This window comes from Phyllostomus hastatus, unplaced genomic scaffold (genome assembly GCF_019186645.2).
Source record: "Phyllostomus hastatus isolate PE091 unplaced genomic scaffold, TTU_PhHast_1.1 phas_contig_196, whole genome shotgun sequence".
NCBI lineage: Eukaryota > Metazoa > Chordata > Mammalia > Chiroptera > Phyllostomidae > Phyllostomus > Phyllostomus hastatus.
The window spans coordinates 24,535,778-24,562,006 of NW_025333709.1; the positions used below are offsets into that span (position 1 = coordinate 24,535,778).

At 44.5% G+C, this 26,229-nt stretch overlaps 1 protein-coding gene across 9 annotated transcripts in view; it reads right to left on the reverse strand.

Annotated features, from left to right (window-relative positions):
* Positions 1 to 3,156: 3,156 nt before the first annotated feature.
* The window catches only part of RBM47 (RNA binding motif protein 47), a 141,393-nt gene continuing 118,320 nt past the window's right edge, over positions 3,157 to 26,229 (reverse strand). For 7 of the 9 annotated variants that reach the window (XM_045834279.1, XM_045834277.1, XM_045834280.1 and 4 more), the window contains 5 exons: positions 20,158 to 20,347; positions 13,628 to 14,787; positions 12,575 to 12,781; positions 9,794 to 9,999; positions 3,157 to 5,084 (listed from right to left, as the gene is read on the reverse strand). In XM_045834279.1, the coding sequence (XP_045690235.1) occupies positions 4,845 to 5,084; positions 9,794 to 9,999; positions 12,575 to 12,781; positions 13,628 to 14,787; positions 20,158 to 20,288 (1,944 nt within the window). In that variant the 5' untranslated portion in view covers positions 20,289 to 20,347 and the 3' untranslated portion in view covers positions 3,157 to 4,844. The remainder of the gene's footprint in view (positions 5,085 to 9,793; positions 10,000 to 12,574; positions 12,782 to 13,627; positions 14,788 to 20,157; positions 20,348 to 26,229) is intronic. The other 2 variants (XM_045834282.1, XM_045834283.1) reach the window with 2 other exon arrangements.

Below are 26,229 nucleotides of genomic sequence, written 5' to 3' on the forward strand. Positions count from 1 at the left end.
AAAAAATTCTGATATAAAGGCTGAGCACCCACAAGATATAAAAAAGATAATATCACATAATACTTGAAGTATTATACATTTCTTTAAAAAAGTCAAATACCCCAATGCCTTAAAGCAGGGCCTGGTAAGCCTGTGAGGTCAGTTATAACTAACAAAATATACCCAGCACAGCATGTTGGACTATCCATCGGATTATTTTTCACTAAAAAAGAAAAATCAAAACCTAGTTTTCTAATGTTTCTGACTTTCAACTCAATAAGTGCTTATGTATGTTGTCAGAACAGCTGTTTTTGGAATAGAAAAGTGGGGCACCTATTTTAGTGAAGAATCAGAGGGTACAGTTACCTTCCCACCACTGGTCCTTGAGCCGCCTCCACTCCCTACCCCCCGACAGCCTTGTGGATGGACCTCCTCACACCCCCCAGAGGGTACGTGTTCGGCGGCCTCACTCTCAGCTGTGCTGCCCTCCGTGCTGAGAGTACGCATGTTCAGCCATCCTACCTTAGTTCCCATCCCCTAGGAAAGGAGGTTGCATATGAAAACACACTTTTTCGCCAAAAAGACCCTACTCTTGTAGAAAAGCTTTTCGTTTTTGAAGGCTCTGAAGTAGGTCATCGACGTGACCAGTTTTGTCCATTTCCAGGGTGGGTGTGTTGTTAGAAAAAACCTGAGAATTGAGTCTGAGCACAGACCCCAGTCCAGGCTGTCACTAGCTGTGTGACCTCAGCCAGTCACATCACCACCCAGCCTACATCCTCGAGTTCCTGTGAGACCCGCCTGAGCCAAAGAGCACAATGAACCACGTCACCGTAGCGTTTATCCCCACCTGACCTGCTGTGTGCCTGCTCCTTCGGTCTGAGCTCTCCCCCCAGACTGTGAGCTCTATGTGGGCAAGATTTCACTGCTGTTTTCATTGCTGTTGTTCCTGCGGTAGCCACGGCTGCACCTAGGACGAAGCCTGGCACATGGCCGAGTGCATATACATTTTCTATGATTGTTAGTTCTTTTTCTAATGAGATCAATCAAACTCCATGATTCTGCACCTTGAAGGGCATCTGTACTCCTCTCCTAGGACAAGAAGGAATCAGCAGATCTTGTTGTCCTTGAAAACACTGCCCAGTGATCTATCATCTGGGCAAGTTTCCTAGCTTCTTCTGACTCTAAAAAGGCCTTTATGTTTTTAAGAGGAATTGTAAGGACTGTTAGTGGGGAGGCCACACATAACTCAGGCAGCTCAAGACTCCAAAGGTAAAATTCTTAATCTTAATGGCAAAACCACACGGGGCAATTTTTAGAAGTAATCCTATCAACAACCCATCGCTCTCCTTTGAATCACTGGTTGGGGCTGCTGACGGACACTGTCTGAAGTTGGTGTTGAACTTCACAGAAAAGGGAAGGAAGCGTTCTGCTAACTCTGCTGTGCCCTGTGAAAAGGAGAAACAAGGCTCTGGCTTCCCACGCGGTGGCCGCCATGCAGGCCACCCCAGCACTTCATGAAAGCAAACAACTCCGTGTCACATCGACGGCCTCCTTTTAGAGGGCAGTGGAAAGCTGCTGGATCATAAACACCCTGAAGTAGTGACAGCCGTGACAAGCTTTGCCACATCCTATTCCAATCCAGATGCTGAGTGGTATTTGAGTGTTGGACTTTCCACCACCTGAGCTCAAGTTTCAAGGAATACTTCACAATTGTTTACTATGTACCCCACCTTCGGTAGTAATTGCAAACCCAAACCCATGACAGCAACTTGCTGGTGTCTCCAGCTGAAAATACTGCATTGGTTCATTTCTTCTCTGCTGTTAACAGTTTTTCTAATTTTGCGAGAAAAAAAAAACAGTATAAAGAAAACACAATTTAAAATAAGGTCTTGAAACTGCTGTAAAGAGAGCTTTATTTACTACATACAACCTAAGAACGTGTTGTAAATGGAGCAAGACCTAAATAAATTTAAAAGCCTTTCAAATACAAAGCAACTAAAGACAACTAAACTGCTAGCATGTTTGAAAACTGAACTCCTAAAGTTTTTTAAAACATTTATATAGTTTGTTCTTAACCCTAAAAAAAAAAAGTTCACATTTCAAGTTATCAACTTCCCTCAGTAGTGTATGTGAAATGGGTTTGAGACAGAAACAATGAAAAGGTTCGCCATGGAACTGGAAAGCATTATGCTAAACAAAATAAGCCAGGCTGCGAAAGACAAATACCATATGATCTCACCTTTAACAGGAACCTAATCAACACAACAAACAAGCAAGCAAAATATAACCAAAGACACTGAAGTAGAGAACAGGCTGACAGTGACCAGAGGGGAGAGGGGAGGGAATTTCTGGGGAAAAGGGGAAGGGTTTGCAGGAACAGGTATAAAGGACACATGGACAAATATGGGGGGGGGGGCGGTGGAAACGGGAGAGAGGTAGGGAGGGCTGGGGGGGGCAGAGGGCTGCGATGGGAGTAAAAGGCAGAAAACTGTACTTGAACAATTAAAATAAAAAAAAATTTTTTAAAAAGGCTTGCCGATAGCAAATAGTCACACATTTGTTTTTAAGGTAGTTTGGTATTTGCCACATTAGGATGTTTTTTCTTTTTGCTCCCCCCACCCCAAATACGGGGGGGGGGGTAAAAAGAAAAAAAATAGTTATTTGAGGGGGTAAAAAGAAAAAATTTACCCCTACCCCACCCCCCCTCCCCCCCGAATAATTTACAGGCACATGTAAAATACAGTAAGACCACTGGGTCAGAGTCTCACCCAGTGACACTGTGACAGTCCTACACTGGAAAGAGGCCACTTCTTTCACACAAAGTCAAGGGATGAGGATCTGGTCCAAATTGCATCTTGTTGGATTATTCATTCCAACAGATTTGATGCAGCTTGCTGGGGACATCCTCAGGAACATTGCGCCATCACTTGATGTCATTTAAGAATGATGGAAAGCAATGTTAGGAATGTTTCAAGGTCTTTGCAGGCACTCAATAATTTTACACAATAAATAAATATTGCTTATATATAAAAATTTCATCCCACCCTCAGTTTGCGGGGGTGGGGGGGGGCATTTGGGAATCTCTTCATTTAGAATTTAAAAAACAAAACTAAACTATGTGCCAGAGGCACGATCCTATTATTAATCCACAAATAAGAATTCAGCCGTCAGCAAAAATGCAGTGAGTGGAAAGATTTTATGGATCGATAATATGACATAAAAACACAACTGCGTTTCCTGCTATCTATTGCATACCTCACTTCCTTGCTCGAGCCTTTAAAAAAGTTCCAAGTTGATGTATTTCATAAAGTAGATGACAGTCTTAATATTTTACTGTATTTTACATTCACTCTGCTAAGCAAAAGCCTTTAAACAGGCACAAAACACTGCAACAACATATTTACTTCCTAATAAAACAAAACTTGTAATAACATCAAAATAAAATGGTTTCACTTTGCATTAAACTATATATCATGAACTTCTGCAACATAAAAAAACCTAAAAGCATTAGGAGATATTTACAAACTCTTAACTCCTGCATACAAACTCTTAACTCCTGCAGCGCTCTCTCCTCCTCCTCTTCACCCCCCACAGTGTGCCTGCCCCCGCCACATTCAGTTCTCCTGTCACTTGCAAAGCAACACAGGGAAGCCCTGTTCCCTAAACAGCATTTCCAACACCACATTTTGCAAGAAACGTGATAAGGCAACTAGAAGCATTAACTTTCTGCAACAAAAGTCTCTGGGGGGCCTTGCCGCAATAACATTCATCGTCTCTACAAACTTATACTTCAAAAACAAATAAAATAAAGCAGTAGAAGTGGAACTGAAGTTTTATATTGGACAATTAAATAGCAATGCAAAAATGTCTTAGGAAAACTATTGAAGTCTTGGGCTTACCCATCAGTTCTATTGAAAATAATGTCCCCAACCCAAATAAAAAAAAAAAAAAAAACAAGCAACAAAATCCCAGGAAGAAGTACAAAAGCCATCAATGTTTTCTCTACCCGAGAAATTCATTTGCTCTAGATTTGCCACACAGGGGGGCAGGGCTGGGGACAGAAGGAAGGGGTGAGGGGGGGAGTGTGGAGGGAACATCAAGTTTAAGAGTAAAGTCAAACGGAGAATGAGCAGGGGCCCAAAGTGATGGTGGCAGGTGAGAGCTTTCCAGTGTGTGGACTCAGAAGTGTGACAAGTCTTTTCAATGTTGGCTTAAGGAGAGACTGAGTGTTTAATTTCTTAAATAAAAAAAAAAAATAGAACCATCACGGATAACACATGGTAACACCGTCTACCCTTAATGCCAGCAAAAATAGAGGTTTTACTCATTTTAAAATTGCACTTTCCAGTATAATTTTTAAAATAACATTTTCTGTAGTATTTTAAAGCACTATTGTTTGTATCTTTAAATATTGACTATACTTTTCAAAATGCTTCCCTAGCTGCTCAAGTGTGCTTTTTAATATATAGTTGATATATTATTGAAGGTACTACAAAATAGAAATCTCTGGAGTGCAGAAGTTAAGAAAATAACCTTCATACTGAAAATATATCCTTAAAAAATACAAAAACAAAAACCTCTATACAAACGTACTACAGCATACAAAGGTTTTAAGAGATGGTCATTAAGGCACGAACCCACGCGAGTCTCTTGGAAATGTATGAACACAGGCCTGCTACCTGGAAAACAGTCTTAAAAAAAAACTAGTGAAAACTTCATGTGTACAAAATATTGCAGGATGATGCTGCATTACATTCTTCACTTGCAGGTTGCGTGTGTGTGCCGAGCCCCCATGTTCTTTCTTCATAAATAGTAAGTGTTCCTTCAGCGGTCGTCTCCCGGGCGGCCCGCGCGCGCCCCCGCCGTCAGTACGTCTGGTACACGTCGTGGATGGGGACCTGGATAGCAGCAGCGGGGAAGGCCTGAGGTATGTAGCCTGCGTACCCTCCGTAGACGGCGGCGGCCGCGGCCGCGTTCTTCTGTAGTGTGGCGATCGTGGCTGTGGCCGGAGCAGCGAACGGGACGTAACTGGCCCCGTAGATCCCGGCGGCGGGGATTCTTTGCACGTTGGGAGCCACGGTGTAGACAGGAGTTATTGGGCGGCCCTGAGGAGGAGAGAGAAAAACGATGCCTAGTGATCACTGTACCTTTGGCCCTCCGTTCATTCAGCAAGTGCATTCGCTGGTTCCTTCAACTCCCACAAGTACAAACAAAGGCCTCCACTCGCAGGGCTGGGCAGGGAGGTAGGAGGGCAAGCAACGAACAATTACTCGTGTAAAGGGCATGCGAAGAGAGCCATTATGGTAAGGTGCAGTTGCGTCCTCAAGGCTCATGCAATTTCAACAGGTGAGAGTTAGACAACTGGATGCTAAAGGGAAGCTGGATCTTCACCACCTTCACCTAATCAGCACGTGCCCTGGAGGGAGCCAGGGAAGGCAGTCAAGAATCTATCCTTTACTCAGTGGGTCTCACTGCAATCAGACATTTCCCTAACACAGGGCCCTCACAGACATGCCAGCTGCCTCAACTCACACGTCACTGAAGGAACGTGGCCCTTCAAAGACGAAGAGGAGACACCCTGGCAACTGTACGGAACAAAGTTTACAGATCTCCAAAGGGGCGGCTTCTCAAGCTGTTCCTAAAAAAAGTGTGGCCACTCACAGTTTTCCACAAATGTAATGGTTTCAACCATCTCCCACCTAGGATATACCACCACTGTACACACCAATTGTTGCCAGACTCGGTCAGAAGGAACCAAGAAACCTGGGAAGCTGGAGGTGGCATCTCAGAGGTGGGGGCACGTCAGCCGGGCTTTAAAGGATGAGGAGTTTTCACGGGAGGAGGAAGGGGAAGAAGAACAAGCTCACTGACGCTGCCTCATGGTCGACACCACACCGACTGCAAAAGCGCCTGCTGCTTCCTCCTCTCTCCTTGCAAGCGTAACAACACACTGTGTTCCCAGAGCACACAGGAGCAGAGAGGGAGCACTGTGTGTGGTTCAGCATTTCCTGAAGCGTCCGCAACAGAGAAGGGGGTTTTTGGTGAAGACGTACACTGAACAACATATCTGCTGCAAATGCTGCTGTGGCCTCTCTGTCTTAATGCAGCATCACATAAACAGTGCAGGGTCTATGAAATGGAGAATTAGACTTTAAAAATGATCTCCTCCTGGATTTTGATAAAGGAATTAAGTTATCATTCCTCCACAGAACCTGCAGATCAGAGTCACAAAACTATGTTCAAAGGAACTTTATAACCTAAGAGTCATTTTTTTTCAACGCTAACCAAAATAATAATTACACTAATAATAAAAACTGGAAGATTATGGTCTGCTAGACTCTGTTCTACCAGCCTCATTGTGTGACATTATTGAGTCAATGCAACCGCTCGTGAAGCTGGCACCATGATCACATGGAGAGGTTCAGAGGTGCTAAGTGATCTGCACAAGGTGAAACAGCTTTTAAGCAGGGGCGCTGTGACTCTGGAGCCTGCACTTTTAAAAGCGTACATTATCTTGCCCTCTACAACCTGTAATGATGAATATCTCATTTTACAACCAGGGAGAGGAACTTTGGAACCGGGAAGACTGCTCCCAGCAAGATAACAGCGATCTTTTCTAAATGTGTGGACATACATTTAATGGCAAATGCACTAGGGGATGTCACTGCAGGGAAGGTGACACCGGAGAGGACCCGTTCTGTATGCGATAGTCCAGCCCAGCCCCCGGGTTCCAGTGTGTGGGATGGGCCGGGGAGCAGGGACCTCGGTGTTCTCTCCCCTCAAGGAAATGCTGCCCACACCAGCAAACAGTTTCTGCATTACTTATTAAGGCCACATGAAATTTTGGATATGAAATGGCTACACAGGAACATCCCTGGGCACCTGGAACACAAAGGGTGACTGAAGGTGTCCCATAGGAAGGTGGGCACTTGTTTCCACTTAGAAATGTATTCCATTCACCAAGTGGTAGGGCTTAAAATACGTCCTCCTCTGCTGCAGTTTGGCAGGGAATACCGAGGGGGTAGAGGACCGAGCTCGGCAGGGAACCCAGGTCAAAGACCTCAGAGGCAAAGACCTCAGAGCTCAGAGAACGCAGATGTGAGGGACAGTACCAAGGCCAAACCCACTCACAGAAACCATTCCCAGGTTAAAACATAAGTAGCCCCAGACATTCTGCAGAATATATCGAAGGAGGGAAAATTCTCCAAAGGAATCAACTGATGGTTGTACATTGAGCAAATTCTTAAGCAACAACTTCATATAAAGACCCTGATGGCAACAGCCAGCACAGATGGACAAAACACAGAAGCAGGCTGCTGTTCTGACATGATTTCGAGGCCTAGAATTTGGGTCTGACCAGAACTGGTGCTCCATGCCAAAGACGAAGGTTCACAAATTCCTCAGTAAAGAGGAATTAGAAATTATAACCAGAATTTCACCAAGGAACTGCAAGTTGCTGTAGATATTCACAGCCCACAAGGAGTAATGGCACTCAGCTGCCATTCCACATTACAGCCTACTCCTTCTCTGGCTGTAGAAGTCCCGAGTTAAAGACTACTTGATGATTTATTGGCAGATGGAAAAACGTTACCCTTTCTGAACAATGCAGTCAAGTCTGGTGCTCAAGTGGGCAAACCCAAGTAGACAGCATCCCACTGCGGCGGTTCACAAGGCTGGCTTTGCGTCGGCATCACCGAGGAGCCTGTAGCAAATATGGATTCTAGAACCCCAGCTCAGTTCTGTGAACTGTGATCTTCTGAGTCTAAGAATTTCTGTTCCATGGATAATTCTTATCCAGTTAGATCAGGGACCCAGGCCCGAGATTCACTGCCTCACTAAGAATAGCTACACACTTAAGATACAAAGAGATATAAGGTGTAGCTCTTGGTCTGGAAGAGCTTCATTTTATTTTATTTACCTTTTAAAATTATTTATTTATATTTTATTTTTAGGGAGAGGGGAAGGGAGGGAGGGAGAGAGGGAAACATTGATGTGGGAGAGAAACCGACTGGCTGCCTCTCGCGCGTGTGCCCTGACTGGGGACTGAACCTACAACCCAGGTATGTACCCTGACTGGGAATCGAACCAGAGACCTTTCACTTTGCGGAATACTGACCAACCAACTGAGCCATACCGATCAGGGCTGGAGGAGCTTCATTTTAATCAGGGAGATGGAACATACTGGCAGTCATGTGCCAGGTAATAAAGTAGGTAATGAGAAGTGCAGGAGAGATGATTTCCAAAGCTAAATGGATGGGCAAGACTTCACTGAAGATGAGGATGAGGAAACCACTGTTGGAAACCGCCCTGCCTGGTATCAGAAGCTGTACCCTCCACCTAGGCTAAGGCTGAGGGAGTGGCCTTGGACCGTAAGCCAGCAAGGAGACAAAAGCTTATCTCCCTGGCAGGAGCGCTGCTTCAGCTGTTTCATTGATAACTGAACCCCAAAGCTTGGTCGGTTAGCCAATGACAGGTAAGATTCCCCAAGGGGGGAACGACCTAAGACAGGCACAATCACATGGGAGGCCCCTAAAAGAAGGACTTTGGGGGCTACGGCAAAAGGGGGTGATGGACCCTCACTCCTCGGCTTTGACAAAGCCTGAGTCCTCATCATCTGGGAGAAAATCTCCTTATCTCTTAGTTGCCTTAGTTCCCTTGCTCCACCTAAGCCTGAAACAATGATGGAGGGTGGTGCAGCCCTGTGCTGGAAAGGGTGGGTTCCCCAGGTGATCAGGCCCAAAAAAGAATATGTAAAATCCTGTGAAACCTGCTTTGTTTAGAATGCTCTCAGTTGAATGATAAGGGTCCAAGGAGGAAGTTAGTTTGTTCCTTGAAGTCTTATCCTCTTTGACCTTGACTCAAAATAGGCCCTCAGACTTCCTTGTTATCTATTGTTTGATCCTTACTTCCTAGCAATGAGTAATGAGCTTTTACCTGAATTCTTATGCAAACGAAACCAATAAAAAGCCTCTCCAGAGGGGGAACAGTGCGCTCTCCTCACCGGGGAGGGTGGCCAAGTGGCGTGCTCCCCACGTGAGGAGTGGCCCTGCTGTTCCTATTCCCCCACAGGACCTGGTTATCACTGTGTATGTTTTTCTCGCATTTCGATGAGCCACCCGCAGAGTTCCGTGATCACTGCTGGCCGGTGACCCACACATCAAACCACAGGTAAGAGAACACCGTGAGAAAAAGGGAGGAGGAGGCTGGAATGGCAAGACTGGCCTGGGAGAGATTTGGGCACAGCTGGATAGGGTCGGAGATGATTAAGGGCAGATTTTATAAAATTGCACATATCTCTTAAGCTATTTCTTGCTCCATGTACATGTAATACATGCTTATATGTGTATACATATATGCATGTCTATATGCAGAGAGAGAGAGAGAATGCATGAAAAAGGTAGATTTTTAAACACAAATCTTCACGGAACTGCGGTTTGGAATGGTAAAACGAGAACTCTCTGCCTGGACTTCGGCTGTCAGCACCTTCACAATAAGAACATGAGTTAAACATTATCCAGGGTCATAAAAAAAGGAAGTACAACATTATGACACTGAGAAATCACACATGCCATTTTTGCATGTCGCTTCCCATCTTTAGTACGGTGAAAAATAATACAGTGATAATATTAGGGTAGTACGATTATGATTTAAATTTTTTTGTCCTGTCATGAGGCATATTAAAAATTTTTGGAACCTGATTCCACAGTTCCAACAGAAAGCTGGGCACACAACGAATTCCCCTGCTAATAGTAAACCAACCCGCAAGAACGGAGGCCTCACGCACAGACGGCAGCGACCGCGGGAGGAACTCTACCTGGAAAGGCGGCGGCGTGGACACCGCAGGAATGACGGCGGCAGCTGCAGCGGCGGCGGCGGCGGCGGCAGCGCTGGCTGGGTCTGGCTGCACCGCGATGGGGCTGATCATGTGCTCCATTGCGTGGATTTTGCCGTCTTCGATCATTTTAGGAGCAGGAGCTGCCTGAAACATGGAGTACTGGGCCCCAATAGCAGGGATGGCCACTGCAAGACAAGTGAGGGGGAAAAACGGGTCCATCACTTTCTCAATATTTAAAAAAACCCAGTTTGGGAGGCATGGGCTATTTATTCCCTGCTAACTTGTGCTTTCCCAGTGCAGGTAAGGAAGAGAGGGGAGGTGGCAGGAACTCCCCCTGCTTGTCTTTCACGAGGAACCACGAGGGCATGGATGGAGGCTCCCAACAGATCATCACAGAGGAAGTAAAGTCTAGAGTGAGGTTTCTACACCATTTCCCACGGCTTCTACAGGAAAATCTTTTGAACATTACTCCTGATGTCCTCCAGAGCCAGAGAGCGCCTTCTAACTGCGAAAACGGGCTCAGAATGAGAAGTGAGAGCAGAGGCTTGAGGCCCAGCCCTGGGAGAGCCCGCCTCCCTTCTCTCTCACTGTCTCGTCACCAGACCTGCTGCCTTTTCGCTTTCCCCAGTTCTGAGCAGCAGGTGCTGTTGGAGGTTTCACTCTGAGAACTCAGAGGTCTGCGTACACCTTCCCCACCCTGTGTTTCAGACTTCAACATTACCAACTCAAGAAAAACTACGCAATACAAAGGGAGAGATTCCCTAGTTTTCCAGTGTCCACTCATAACAGCAAAGCAGTAGGGACTGGTTTGTTGATGGACCTGCTAATTCCAAGAGGAGTTCCTGTGGATGGGGTCTGAAGGATTCATTTCAACCAGAGATTCAAACAGAGAGGAGTTACTGAATGTCAGTGTAGGATAAAGAAAGGTGAAAAGAAAAAAATACTAGCCCTGGTTTGGGGGAGTCTGTGTGTGGGGGTGTATGTTTAGTGTGTGTTGAGAGGAAAAGCAAGAATATGAAGTGCATACACAAAGTATCCTTTCATTTCTGGGTTTTCTCCAACTGGAGGTATATTTGTGCTAATAACAGCTGACTTCATATAGAGTAAAGAGACAGATTTGACTGTCGGATAAACAATGGTGTGGCCGTTCAATAAAATCTGCCTAAAAACTTGAACCAAATTTTTAACCTGCCTTTCCAACCGCATGGCCTCGCACCCAGACACTTCACCACTGTGCTGGTGGTTCTCCTAAAATAGAAAGTTCTAATTTTCTGGATCAAACAGAAATAGAGGCAAAGGGGAAGGGGCCTAGAGAGGGTTATATGAGTTTTAGCTACATGGGGGTTGTGCTAAGTAACTCTGGATTGTGCTGGTTGTCAGCCCCCCAGGAATTTCTACCTCGGGCCCCGGGACATGACTATGCACTTGAGCATGGTTTAAGAGTTCTCTCCCCTAGTTCAGTCTTAAGCTGCTGCAACTTGCCAACAGGATACCCTCTTCCAACAAGTGTTAAGTGACAACTCCTGCTTTCAGGCTCTGTTTTATGGAATTAGAGATACGGGATCAGTTTTACAGTGCTCCTAACATCAGGGGCATTTATGAGGAAATCCAGTCTGGGTCACTTACTTGCAGAATTTTTTTCACAAGCAAAAAAAAACCCACAAAAAAAAACCCCCCAAAACCAACCCCCCCCAAAACAACCTTCTCCCCAAAATAAAAAACCCCACATCATTATCACTGAATTACTTCAAAAGGAAGCTCTGCTGGGAAAATGCTTTTAAGCCCTACGTGGCCTATGCAAACCCATGCCCCGGATGCGCAGATTCCTTGACGGTTAGCTAGAAGGAGCATATACTCCTCAACCAGATGAAACTCATGAACTTCAAAGTGAGGATTCTCTCGAAGAGCTCTTCAGTCTGCCTCTGAAACCAGGAAGATGCCTGGAGGAGGACTGCTGTGATTACCCACAACTGGATTTTTCGTGGTGTGCGCTAACAGGGAGTTTGTGCTATGCTCACACAGTGGAGTTAAGTTCCCTGCAGGTTCGGGTCAGAAGGATGACCTGTCTCATCAGTGGGCACTAACAACACTGGCCAACTGGTTTGTGAGGCCTGGAGGTGAAAGCAAAGTTCCAGGTCCCAGTTTGAATCACTTCAGTACCCCCAAACCCCAAGCTACTGATCCAGAAAGAGGAGGGAATGAGTGCTGGGAATTGGAATGCAGGCAATAAGTAGCTGCAAACACTTTCACCACTGCCTTGGTTCCCTCGTTCCTAGGTGTTTCAGGTGTGTTAAGTTCAGGACAAGGGACAAGTGGTGCTATTTGCTCCAGAAGGAATTTTCTACACTCTCAGGATGTCAGTAAGCTGCACCCTCTGGCTTTTGATGGCTGGAGCAGAAAGTGGCTTGAGAAAGGAAAAGACAGTTTTTAGCTGATAGAAGACATAGAAGAGCCTCATATTCCATTTCCCACCCCCGACGTGGCCTACTCAGTCACAGGCTGGGAAAAAAGCCTCACAACTGGTGACACACATTTGAAACACACACTATTGGGAACTTTGACTTGAACATGGTCAAAACTAGACCATCCTTTTAAGTTCCAGATTAAGAACAGCCAGGAGGCCACATTCTTTGCCTAATCTCTGGCTGCCTATGAGAAGACAACCCGTGTGCAAGAGCTGAAGGTATGCTTGGGGTCACTTTAAAGAGAGGGTTGGGGTTTAGGCTGAATGGGTGCATTCTTGCTCTGGTTTATACTGACCTGTACCAGGTTTAATGGCAACTGGATTGACAGTAGAGATTTCCAAATTCGGTACAAGTTCATATCCTTTTTCTTGCTGCTTTCCTTTCCCTTCATGATATCGGCTGTATATACCACGGCCGGCAGAATATCCCCCGAGGTAAGAACCCCTGGGCCCCGGGGCTCTGTTGCCAGCTGCACCTCGACCCCGGCCTCTTATGCTGCCTGCTTATAATAACAACACAAAACAAATGATGAGCAACCAACAGTGACAGTACAGGAGACAGACCCTAACTCAAGGTTCTTGGCATTTAGGGGTTTGCCTGGAGTCTACGGCTGCAGGGGGCTAAACCTCGGCTCTTCGGTGAGCTGGAAGAGACACTTCAAACATTTTATTCCGGCCTCAGTTTGCACCCTAAGTATGTCTGCTCTCTGATGCAAGACATCACCTTGCAGGGTGAGTTCCCAAGATTGCAACTGCAACTTCAATAAAAACGTCATAGATTGTAAAAAAGTTAGAACTGGAAGGGAACTGCTGGTTTACCTTCCTCATTTTGTGTGTGAGAAAACAGCCCTAGGGAGGGTGAGAAGGCTGAGTGAACTCACAAACTCAAAAGAGCTGGTCAGTCGGTGAGCAGAACCCAGAATCTTGGTATTTTGTTTCCCACTGTAATACTCAGTTTTATTGTACCCTAGCCAATGACTTAAAAACAAACAAAAAAGCAAACCAATAACATTGTGCCCTCTACTCCCCAACATTCTAAAGATACAATTTCACAAGCAGGTTTCAGGTCCTAGTTGGGTAGATCTTGGGAAGGCAGTATGCAAGAACTTGCATGCCCCCATGATTCTACTGCTCACTCCATATGTAGGAAGGACCCGCATTTCTCTCAATGCTATAGAAGTGAATGCCTTAAGTGCCAGCAAAGAACAGAATCCAGAACTGGCACCCAGATAAAGGTGGGTAGAGGGGGTCGGGTCCACCAACTCAGTTACAGCCACAATGCCCCTGACGTAGCCCTCCTAGCAGACGTGGCTCTCCGGGGCCTGCCCAGGAGAACTGCCCCCACTAACCTTTCACGAAGTAGTCCCTGTTGGGGCCGATGAGCGCGTTGTAGGGGTAGCTATAGTAGGCCAATGTGTAGGGGTCGCACGAGTACACGTAGCCAGGTGACTGCACAGCAGCCCCTTCAGCCACCGCGCCGCCCTTGGCCGCCTTCTGGTAGCGGGAATACTGCTCCTTGTCCACCGGCTTGGCCAGCGTCACCTCGAGGCATGAGCCCTCCAGGTCTGTGCCGTTGAGTTTCTTCATGGCGTGCACGGCGTCCTCCCGGCTGGCGAAGTGCACGAAAGCGTAGTCGCGGATCTTTTTGACGCGCTCCACGCAGCCTGGGTTGAACTGGCCAAAGATTTTCTTGATGGTGTCCTCTGTGGTCTCCATCATGAGGTTCCGCACATAAAGGATCTTCACGGTCTCCATCACGTCCTCGTCCACGTCGATCTCAGGTTCGGCCCAATCCACAGCGATCTGGTGGCCCCACAGCTGGATGCGGCCGGGCATGAGCTTGCGGCGCGCCATGGCCGCGGCCCGGTGGCTCTCGTACTCCACGAAAGCGAAGCCGCGGTTTTTCATCTTGTCGGCTGCACTAGCGTAGACGATCACATCGAGCACGCCCTCGGTGACCTTGGCGATCTCCTCCAGGATCTCCTCACGCTTTTTCATCTTGGGAATGCCTCCGATGAAAAGGCGGCAGTTGTCGACACTGCAGCACACGCCGAGCAGACGGCCCGGGCGGATCTCGTAGTTGTTGAGCTCGCGCACAGCGCGCTTGGCCTCATTCTTGTGGCAGTACATGACGAAGGCATAGCCCCGGTTCTTGCCGTCGAAGTCCATCATGAGGCGCAGCTCGTAGATGCGGCCCACGGTCTCGAACACGGGCACCAGCTCATCCTCGTACACGTCGCGCGGGATCTTGCCCACGAAGACCTCGCAGCCGCGCTGCGGGTGCGGGCCCTCCCAGCCCGGTGGCGGGCCGCCGTACTTGCGCTGCCCGTTCTCCTGCACCATGGTGTAGCCCGTGCGCGCCAGCAGCGCCAGCAGCGCAGCCTCGTTGGGGGCGCCGGCCACGCCCTCCGGCACCTTGGCCGAGGACGCAGGGGCCGAGTCGCTGCTCATGGCTGCGGTGGAATCTTCTGCAGTCATAATGTCAAAGGCATCCACGGCTGGTGGAGACCTAAGGGAGGCAGAGGGAGGGTGAGTGTGGAATCTGCACCGAGTGGAGCCAGAACCTGACTCCCTACCCCACACCCCCCTTTTTTAAAGACATACAAGACATGCTTATCCATCAGGTGGTCAAATGAGAAATAAGATGGAGACCGCTCTGGAAATGCAGCAGCTCTAAAATAGTCTAAATTACTCAAGTGGTTTTGCACGAAAAACCGGAAGTGACTCGTAAAAATTGAAAATGAATGAGCAAGTACTTCCGCTTAATCAGCTTTTGAAGCAGAGAGAACCTGCTGTAATTGTCAGTGAAAACCTCATGTTCTTGCTGCAAATGGCAACATCTTTGACTTAATTCCTGCACTGTCAACTCAGATAGATTTCTTTTTAGTTATGGGATTTAACCCCCATTTACTGCTTTGGCAGACAAAGCCTCTTTGCTTTCTTTTTAAAGACAGTCTTTTTCATTTAGGATTGGAAATAAAGCAATGTATTTACATTGTTAAGAATAACTTTGAGATGTTATACAAAATAGATACAGAGCTGTAGGCTGAAGCTTTTTACAAGGAAGAAATGTAGCATCCACATTGCCAAGGGCTTGGCCTAGGAGCTGTGGTAGAGAGCAAGCATACTGTGATTTTAATGGTGCCATTCAAATGAAACTCTTGGTATGTATCATTCATGGATTTACAATCAGTCCACAATGAGATTAAGTTCAAACTGGGAGACTTGTGAAGCTGCAGCTACCTGGTAAACCACGCTCTAGTTTTCAGAGAAGTGTCACATGCATTATCTTATTTGATCTTAACTGCCTTACATGGTAAGTGATATTATCATTAGTCCCAATTTCTCTGTGGGGAAGTAAACTCAGAGAGGCAGGCTAAATTGCCTATTTCACATGGCAAATATCAGCTAGTACCAGGATTCCAACTTGTCTAGCTCCAGGTTCTGTGTTCTTCTAAATCAGTGCTGTGCCACAGAACTTGCAATGAGGATGGAAAAGCTGTCACCAGCCACAGGCGGCTACTGAGCACTTGAAATGGGGCTAGCAAAACCAATACACTGAGTTAATTAATTAATTTAGAATCACACGTGACAGTACAGGTCCAAACTGTGCTACCTTCACACATGCAGCTCAGAGGTGTGTAGAAATGATTATTTTTCATCTTTTTTTCCAGTGGCAATGATTGTAAGTTATACAATAAGATTATTGCTAGGAGCTGTGTACTGTGCTTTTGTAATAAAAAGCTCCTGATTGGCCTTTTGAAAAAAGTTATTTTTTGAACTATAAAAGTACTAAAGTAAATTTTATGGAAAATTAATAAAAGTAAACAAGAAGTCACTCCTAATTCTGCTTTTCAGTGATGGCCCAAATTAAACTTTCCCATCTTTTTTAAAAATAGGTTTTTAGGGGTGGGTGGGTAAAGCTTGGCTTCTAACCAATTTATATCCTGCTGCTTTATTTTATTTTATAAGCATTCCTCCATGGTCTTAAAACTCTTGCAAAAACATAAAAATTAATGGCTGCTAAGGTTTCATCGTGTAAGAACCCAGAGCGTCATATTTTTAAAAAATATGCCACTAGGAAATATATACAGGAGTATTAAGGGAAATTTTAAGGACAATTAAATTTATCTAAAGAAAAAACAAAACAAAACAAGTTGTAACGACACAACAGAAACCTGAGATGTTTATTTGCCAATTGGCCAAAACAATTCTTCTCTGGTTTATCGGCTGTAACAACGGGATGCAGAGCAGTTTAGTGGGGCATGTGGCACGGCCTCCGGAGCCAGCCTGCTCGGCTGTGTGTGAATCCTAGCTCGCACGCTTCCTGGTTGTATGACTTGAAGCAAAGACACTTAGCTGCTCTATGCCTCAGTTTCCTCATCTACAAAATGGAAATGTTGATGATGGTATGAATATTAGGTTTGGAGGAGTGACTTAAAATACACAAAGCACTTGGAATTCTGTTCAGAACATGTTAAATGCTCCGGAAATGTCATTATTACCTTTTTTCCAAACTTCTGGGTAAAACTTTAGACCAACTCTCTCAATTTTAGATAAATTTTGACATTTTGTCAGTTCTTTAAAAATATCTGTCTGATACGGCTTCTATTCTTTTTTATTTCTTTGCTGTTCAAGTGCTTGAAAGCTGGTTTGACAACATATCCAGTTATCCTAAAGGTTTTTTAGTACACATTTGAAAATGATACATTGGTTCCTGTAATTTCAAGATGAAACGCAAATTTCAATATCAGATTTGAATATGATGATCTTTTCCTCCTTTCAAATGGAAGATAGGATATATTCTTAAGACCACTATTTGTATAAGCATTTATGTGTTTATAATCTTTGTCTTGGGAAGAAAATACTAAACACACATATGAACATGTTGAGGCAATTCAAGATCTTAAGCGTTGCACTGTTAAACCACTGACTAGAGGACGAAGGAACAGACAGAACTATCACTCTGCTGAGGCATGGAGCACTGACTTTTTGTTTTCCCAACTGTACTCCGAAACTCTCGTTTTACACCGCACGGAAAAGTCCTGTAACCGTCAGACTATGGGAGTAACTCCCAATTCCATCCCCATTAAATTCACCAAAAATTCTGTTTGCTTTTAGTCTGAAATCTTCCGGTTATCAGTAACATAACCATCTCATTGAAAATAGATACAGCTTATTTCTTATATCTATGACCCAAGAAAAGTCTTTTCTTCCCTGAACGTCCATCACTTGAAATAAATGAATCATGTCACTGGCCTTCTTTCCCTCTTCGCTTTGGTCATTAGGAAGTTCAGTCACCTCAGTTTTAGGACCTGTATCAGACATTTCAACACATTTTCAAGCTCATCTAATTTTGGCGATAGTTTTACTTTTTTAGACTTTTATATTCCCAATGCCAAAAAGTTAGCTATTTATTTATATTATCAATCTTACTGTCCGCACATTCTTTAAGTCCACCTCACATAATTGTACAGCTAGGAGAGGAATACACACACACACACACACACACACACACACACAGATCTCATTTGCAGCGGACGCTAATTAATGCAGTCTCTAAACTATTACATGAACTACAAATACTGACATAAAAAACAAGTGTGAACCACCATGAGATATCACGTTGCAACCATTAGCATGGCTATTATTTTTAAAACACCCGAAATGCGTGTTGGAAAGAATGTGGAAAAACGGGAACACCTGTGCTTTGCTGGTGGGAATGTAAAACGGTCCAGCTGCTGCAGCCGACAGTGCGGCTGTTCCTTGGAACCTCAAACATGGAATTAACACACGATCTACCGATTCCACCACAGGGTACAGACCAGAAAGAATTGAAAACTGCGACTCAGACAGATATCTGTACACCAATGATCATAACATTCTTATTTCCAATAGCCAAAAGATGGAAACAAACCCAATGTCCACTGCCACAGGAATGGGTAAACAAAATATGGTATATGTACAGAACGGGATATTACCAAGCCTTAAAAAGGAAGGAAATTTGGACACATGCTACAACATGGATGGACCATGAAGACATTATGCTAAGTGAAATAAGCCAGACACAAAAGTACAGATATTGCGTAACCCCACTCACTAGAATAGTCAAATTCATAGAGACAGAAGATAGAGTGGTGGTTGCCAGGAGCTGGGGAAAGAGAGAATGGGGAGTTAGTGTTTACTGAGTTTGTTAGAGACGATGAGAACAATGATGCAAATGGACTTAATGCCACTGAACTGTACACTTAATGTTCTGTAAACTGAAGAAGGGCTGTTGGTTTGATCCCCAGTTGGGCACATACCCGGGTTGGGGGTTCAATTGCTGGTCGGGATGTGTGTGGAGGCAACCAATTGATGTTTCTTTCTCACATCAGTGTTTCTCTCCCTCTGCCTCCCCCCTCTGAAAACAATGAGTCCTTGTTCTCCCCCCTCTGAAAACAATGAGTCCACAACAAAAATGTCCTTGAGTGGGGGTTAGAAAATAAAATGGTTAAAGTGGTTAATTTTGTTATGTGTATTTTACCACAATTTTTTTAAAAAACTAAAAAAAAGTGGTAAGGCTCAGAGATGCAACATGGACAAAAACAAGATCCCACAAAATTAGAATTTCATTGGAAGCCAATCAAAAATGGTACATTGAGTTAGTTGGACACATTCAGGAAAATTTTATGGTTTACAAACTCTAATAGCTAATATAACAGAGTTGAAAGATTATATGGGGTGCTGCAATGAATTTGAGCCCAAAGGCTTAGATATGCAAAAGATCATTTATTTAATGCCCTAAAAAAGGAACTATATACAGCTAACATGACCTTTCTCTTTAGAGATGTAACAGAATGTGTAACTACAATTAGACATGCTTTATACCAGGCCTTGGCCTCCTATGGCCATGGCCAAATGCAGCCTGCCCTTTGTTTCTGTGAGTCAAGTGTTGTTGGGAAACACAGGCCTCCCCATACATATACACACATATATATACATATATATCCATACACATACACATATATATCCATACATGTACACACACATATCCATATTATTTCTATATAGAAAATTATATATATATATATATATATATATATATATATATATATTCTTCTTAGGATAGAGGTGTAGACACAATGAATAATAAGCAGACTTCATTCATTGAACCTTGACTGTGAATAATAATTTAAAATACCTGGATAAATGGCACGGAATTGTCCAATTTCACCCATTCGGCACATGGCAATTTTTAAATGGATTGGACAGTCTGATTTTGGCTGCCTAGCCCACTGAATAAATAGATACACAGTCTCTGGAGTCAGAGAGATCTAGTTCCCAATCTTGGCTTTTCTGCTTACTAGCAGTGAACCTGGGACAGAGACATTTAATCGCATTAGACCTCAGTATTCTCATTTTTAAAATGGTGACAAAAATAACTAATGTTCATTGAACGCCTATTATGTGCCAGATGGTATGCTAAGCTCTTTACATATATTTAACTCACTTTAATCCTTACAATGTCTGCATGGGTTACAGGATGTCTACCTTTTAAAGGAACTGAGGCACAGAGAGATTAGGTAGGTTTCCAGCTGACGAGCATCAGAACTGGTATTTGAACCCTGACAGTCTGGCTTAAGTCTGTTCCGGCTGCCCCTGAGTGACTCTTACCACAGGGCTTTGGTGAGGAGTCAATGCAATGACCCGTGTAAAAGTCCCAGGTAGAACCTAGCACCAAGTGCTCAGGAAATCTCACCATCAGAAATTTGAACTAAAAAAAAAAGACATTTGAACTTTTAAGAATCTTGACCCTATGTAGGATTCTTCTGTTTACAGGGAAACAGGCAAGAGGGTATTTTAGCCATCTCTAAACCAGTGAGTACGAGAAGCCTACCCTGTGAGTTCTGGCATAGACTGGTGTACCAGAGTCTTCCAGATTCCCTCTGCAGCAGGTAAGGTGCCTGGCAGCATGGTTTCTCCACTGGTGATGTGGCTCGGGCATCCAAGTGTAAGCCTGTTCCTCATTTAACTCTTGGCCATATAGGTTTGTGAAGGCTCTTCCAGAATGAACTTGAAGAAACTTGCTGAATAGGATGCAAAAGGTCGAGTCACTCATCCAGGTGGGTGCCAAATCCCCTGAGGCATGACCCTCCTATCCACAGCCATAAACACACACACACACACACACACACACACACACACACACACACACGGTGCACCCAAGGCTGCTAGCATTAAACAAACGTGGCAGTATATTTGAAACAAATCACTTATGCACAGTTTGGCATATAAAACAGAGAAACACATCCTTTCAAATCCAATTATATTATTCTTCTGAACTGCTTAGCTAGAATTTTTGTTGTGTTTGTCTGAGGTCAAGTTTGAGCTTGTCAGGGTAAAATAAAATTTCAGAGTTAACTCAGACTTAAAGCAAAAATTATCAAGGATTTGAATTCCTTTCTTAGTACTGGTTCGGAGTACCTTTCAGTAAGATTTTAACCTTGAGCTAGGATATTTTAGAGAGCAAGGGATACCATTGTACTGGGAAATACTTCTGACAGCAGTCATTACCTAGCCTCCAGAGCAGGCATGCATTTACTCCAGAATTATCAAAACTACTGGTTAACTTTGGTTCACTTCTCTAGGGGTGTGTGTGTGTGTGTGTTTGTGTTTGAGATTAATATGCAATTTGAAATTCTTGGGAGAGTTTTATTTGCTAACCAACGGACACGTTGTAATTTGAAGATATATTCAGTGGGGAGCAGTGTCTTCCAGCACTAGCTGGAATTTAATTCAATGGAAGGATTTAAAATGTATTTATCCAAGAGGTAATTCTATCTCTGCTTGCAATTAGATTTCTATTTCAATATCCCTTATTCATACCATAAAAATTTTGTCCTTCCTAACAGTTACTTCTTAGGCATGAACTGACACACACAATGCATGGATGTAATTCATGTAATAGAATACACACCGTACTGGTGAAGAGCAAAGACTTTGGAGTCAAAGAAATATAGGTTCAAATCATGACTGCCACTTACTATGTGTCAAACAAGGTAAACTGCCTCGGTTCCCTTTCCACATCTCTAAGATGGTTCTAGTAATAGCACCCATTTCGGATGAACGGTTTCAGGATTAACGTACATTTAATGCCACAAATCAAGTTGGGGCCGTAGAATTGAAGACACCAGCCTTGCAAAAAGTTTCCAAGATTCAGTCTCACCCTGAGCCACTGGTTCTTACTGCCTTGTGCCAAGCTGCCACCACCCCCTGGAATGAACAGCAGGGATAGCACTCCCACCAGCCGGCAGGCAGGCCCCTGGCAGTGGGACATTTCTGGTGTTACCTCGGGGCTTGAAAGTGTAAAAGGAGTTCTGTTCCCATGGAGGCAGAATACTTGGAATTTACCTGGGGGCCCAAACAACCTGAAGACGGAAGTTGAAGCTCTTTCTTCTATCTCAGCTGGCAACCTCATTCTACTTGAGGGCATGGCCCTTGGAACAAAAAAAGCCTTCTGTGACTCTCTTGTTTGGGTAAAATCCTGAGAGGATACCGAGGCAGTAGAATGCTGACCTTCTGGGCTCTACCTTCCGTCCCCTCCAGTCACGCTGCATCTCACAGTGTGTTGATGCTGGTACAGGTTTCCTTATGGCAAAGCATATCGTCCAATGAATGCCTGTGTTTGATAAACAGATGCAGAGCCAAGGGGCTCACTTTTCCCAGGCATTTCTATCAACACATCCCTGAAAACGAGGCATGTTGCTGTGGGTTCCCAGGGACAAAGTCACCCCCCCGAAAGGGGTGGGGGGCGCTGTCTTCGGGTGTTTGGCAGCACACCAATCCCCGTTAATAATCTGTTATCTTGTTCCCTTTAAATACGCATGACACACTGAACTTTTTCTCAACAGGTTGATGGGGTAATGCTGAAAATAACAAAACCAGTACATTCGGCACACATCTGCCTACTGGATTAACATTTTCCCAAATTCTGAACAAGTAGGAGGAGGCACTTCCAGTTTCACCCCTTATTTTAGCTCCTTTGACCTAAACCTTTAGGAATCGGGCAAGCAACAGAAAGGATGACCAGCAGATGGATACCAGAAAGGAGCTGGAAGAGAAGCAGCAATGGCTAGTATAATAGTAGCTTCAATTTATAGTGTTTTGCAATTTATAAAATTATTTCACATATACACCTAATTTCATAATATCCCAGAATTTGAGCTGCTAATGGACCTTAGGTATCATTTAATCCATGGTTTCTCAACCTCGTTCCCTCTGACACTGGGGGTGTGATGACTCCATGTCGTGGGGGGCTGTCCTGTGCTCTGCAGCATGCCTGACCTCTGCCCCAGACGCCAGGAGTGCCCTGCCCCCACTTTGACAACAGAAATTTCTCAAGTTGAGAATTCCTGATCAGGTCCTGGAGCTACAAGCGGACTATATACATGCACACGGCAGGTACTAAGTGAACCAGTCAGAGAAGCTGGTATTTTCTGTATCTCCGGCCCCAGCATGGGCTCAATGCTTTGATCTGGCTCTCATTGTCAAGGCCAAGACAGAGAAATGTGCCATACTTTTCAAAGGTCCAAGAAGATGTCTCTATGATGCCAAACTACTCATTTAATTTGGTCAAAAACTTACCAATTTAAAATTTCAAACCACACAAGCCCTGTCAGACTGATTCTGGTGTCAAACTGATTTGTCATCTCAGATAAACTGACAGGTGTGGATCACAGAAACACCACTTTTGAAATCAGGCTAAGGATCTGCCAAGCTGGAGAAGTGCCTCATTTAAATCCACACTCCTTTGCTTTTTGGACGCATGAAAACTGCTGACAATCGGTTTTAAAATCTTGGACTTTGCTCACATGTCATTGCTGGTGTCTTCAATAATGTGAAGAACCTCATTTAAGATTCAGAGGGCTTTTTTTTTTTTAAAGATATACTATGAAGAATCACTAAATGTGTGCTCCTGGAACACAGTCAACTAAGTGGCACTAAAACCAACCTCCCCACCCCCTCAGGCAGAATGGTCTGGTGAGATAGACAGACAGTATTTATATATACCTTAACTCGTTCGCTCATTCATTCAACCACTGATGGAACATTTGCAGTATGCCAGGCCGGACGAGGGGTTCGGGGATACAAAGGTGACTGACTACTGCCCAGTCCTTGGGGTGGACGAAGAGGAGGGAGAGAGAGCGAGCAGAGGGGCCACCAGATGGGCAGCCCCATAAGGTTGTTCAACCCTAAGAGGTCACACAGGTTCTTTTAACAAACACTACCGAGTGCCAAAACTACAACAGTGGTTTAGTCAAGTGTACAAGCAACAATGGACCATGGGTCTCAACAGAGCCCGAGCAGTGGCCCAGCTACAACAGGTGGACAAGGGCTGAACATCCGCAGACACCTAGCTTTATGCTCAGAGACGGGAAATCTGCAAGCGTAGAGCTCTCCTTACACTCCCACACTCCAGAACTCATTCATTATGTTATATGTAACATCATTGCAGATATAATACATAAGCAATGAGGCTGTAAAAGAATGAATTAATTAAATCACAAAAGTGAAAATCTGTTTTATTGAGCATCTTCATAAGCCAGAGCCTCTGCTGACTGCCGTCTTTCAGCACAGGGAGGCGAGACCTGAGAGGACACACTGTCCATGGCAAGTCTCGTATTCCTGGGAAAGTGACGGTGGGCTATGTTTCACTCCGATGCTACGAAGAGAGTGGCTCTGAGGGCAGAGATGAGTAAAAAGCAACTCCCTCTGGTGGAAAAGACATGGACTAGAAATAATCTCTCAAAGAGTTTCCTTAATCTACAGTTTAAAAACTTGAGTTAATGATAGCTACCGCTTCTGAGCCCTTATATGTATAAAAACACTCTAAGGAAGTTACTTGCTTTTTATGACATCCCTATGAGTTTAAAATGTGGACTCTAGAATGGGGGACCAGCAAACTACAGCCAGTGGGCCAAATTCAACCCTCTGGCTGTTCTTATAAAGTTTTATCAGAACACAATCATGCCCCTTTGTTTGCCTGTTGTCTACGGCTGCTTTCATGCTACAACAGCTGAGTTGAGTTGTTGCAGCATAGACAGTGTGGCCTACAAAACCTAAACTGCTTCCTCTCTGGAATGAATGAATGAATGAATGAATGAATGGAAGAACCAATGAATGAGGACTGTCTTTTATAAGAAACATGTAAGACAAAATTACAAAAATAACTTTATCATATGTAACTACCAGTATATTGCTTTGAAAAAAAATTTTCACATATCTGTTTACACTGACCTTGTGTGGGCTACCTGCATCCAGAAGTGGGTACAAACAGGCATGCCCAGTGTTGTCCAGCAGTGTATCTTATGACCAAAAAGGGCCCATTAAAGAGTGGATGGGCCAGTGCTGGTACGGGAGCTGGCATTCCTAACACACAGCTCAGGCACCAGCAGCATCAAGGGGGAGAGGCACGGCAACCACTGGTGGCCTCTGTGGAATGCGAAGGCTAACCTCCTTGGAGCCTCCTTGGTGAAGAAGCGGGCACTGGGCAGCCGGCTGCAGAACTCCATGACTTTTTTGCCTTAGTTGATATGCGGAGCTTTTGCTACATTGCCTCAAAAAGTTGGTAGAGATTTTATGCCACAAGGAACTGGGCACAAAGATGATGCCTGGCTAAAGGCAGCTTCCAAAGGCCATTCTACGTGCAGGCATTTCGAGAAGCTGGGCATCGCAGTCCTCGGGCTGCTCACATACACTGGGAAGGACGCTTTCCTCCCCGGCATTCTCTCCTCAGGGGCAGCCGGCTCTCTGCCGGCAGTGGGGGTCTTGAGGAGTTGGAAAGTAGGTTACAAGTTAACCTGATACTAACGATATAATACATACATTCACAAATGTCTCCATATGAAATCCAAGGTTTTCCATCTAATGATGTCACTGACGTATCCATCATTCTACTTTCCAAGGGCGACTGCCACGCCCGGAGCCACCCCTTGTCTCAGAGGGGAAAAGAGCAGGAAGCAGCCCCTTTCCGTGGGAAAAAGGCATGACCTCTTGTCATCCTTCCTCCTTATTCATGTTTCCTTCACCTTTGCTTTTTCTTAATTAGTTTTTCTCTTTCTCATCTTAAATTCTCATTCAACCTCCCTGGGTATTTTAATGCAATGACTTTGGTTAATAAGTACCCCAGAGTAATACATAAAATAGAGCGATGCTATGTCTGAGTGGCTGTTTGCTTCAATCACTGTTTAAATAACACACACACACACACACACACACACACACACACCAGTTTTTAACAGGTATTCATCATTTGAACAAAATGTAATAACATACGGTTTAAAACTAAGGATGGGAAAAAAGCTTGTCTATGATAAATTACTTAACCACTAAATTTATAATTTTTTCAGGTAGAATTTGCAGATATTTGGAAAAGACAAAAGTTGTCCTATTCTGAGGAAAGATATTTATGTAAAAAGAAGAAAGGGAGGGCGGGGGAGGAAAACTAAGTTTTCCCAGTCTCTGTAATTTAAGTAGACAGTTAAACTGAGTGGAAATTTTACATAGAAGTTACACAGGAAGCAGAACTAGATTAATAAAAGGAGCTCATGAATGCAGACTTAAATTTTAAGAATGGAAACGAACAGAGCCTTTGGAACGGAACTTTTAAGTGTCAGAAGGCGTATGGTTTTTCAGGTGTGTTACACTCCCGAGACTAGTGTTGGCGTGTAATTGCCCTTCACGTCTTAGGTCCTCTACTTCTGCTGCGTACGCCTGAGTTGGCATTTCAGCTGAAAATCTAACATACCAGTAAAAATGTCTCTGATTCGAGCTAGTCATTTATTCCCAGACTCACAGAGAAATACTGGATCTCCCTTGAGTTAATAAAGTGTGAAATGACTTTAATGCTCCAAGGGAAATACAGTATATGATACCAGTCTTGCAAAATGTTTTCAGAAAGTGCGGTTTA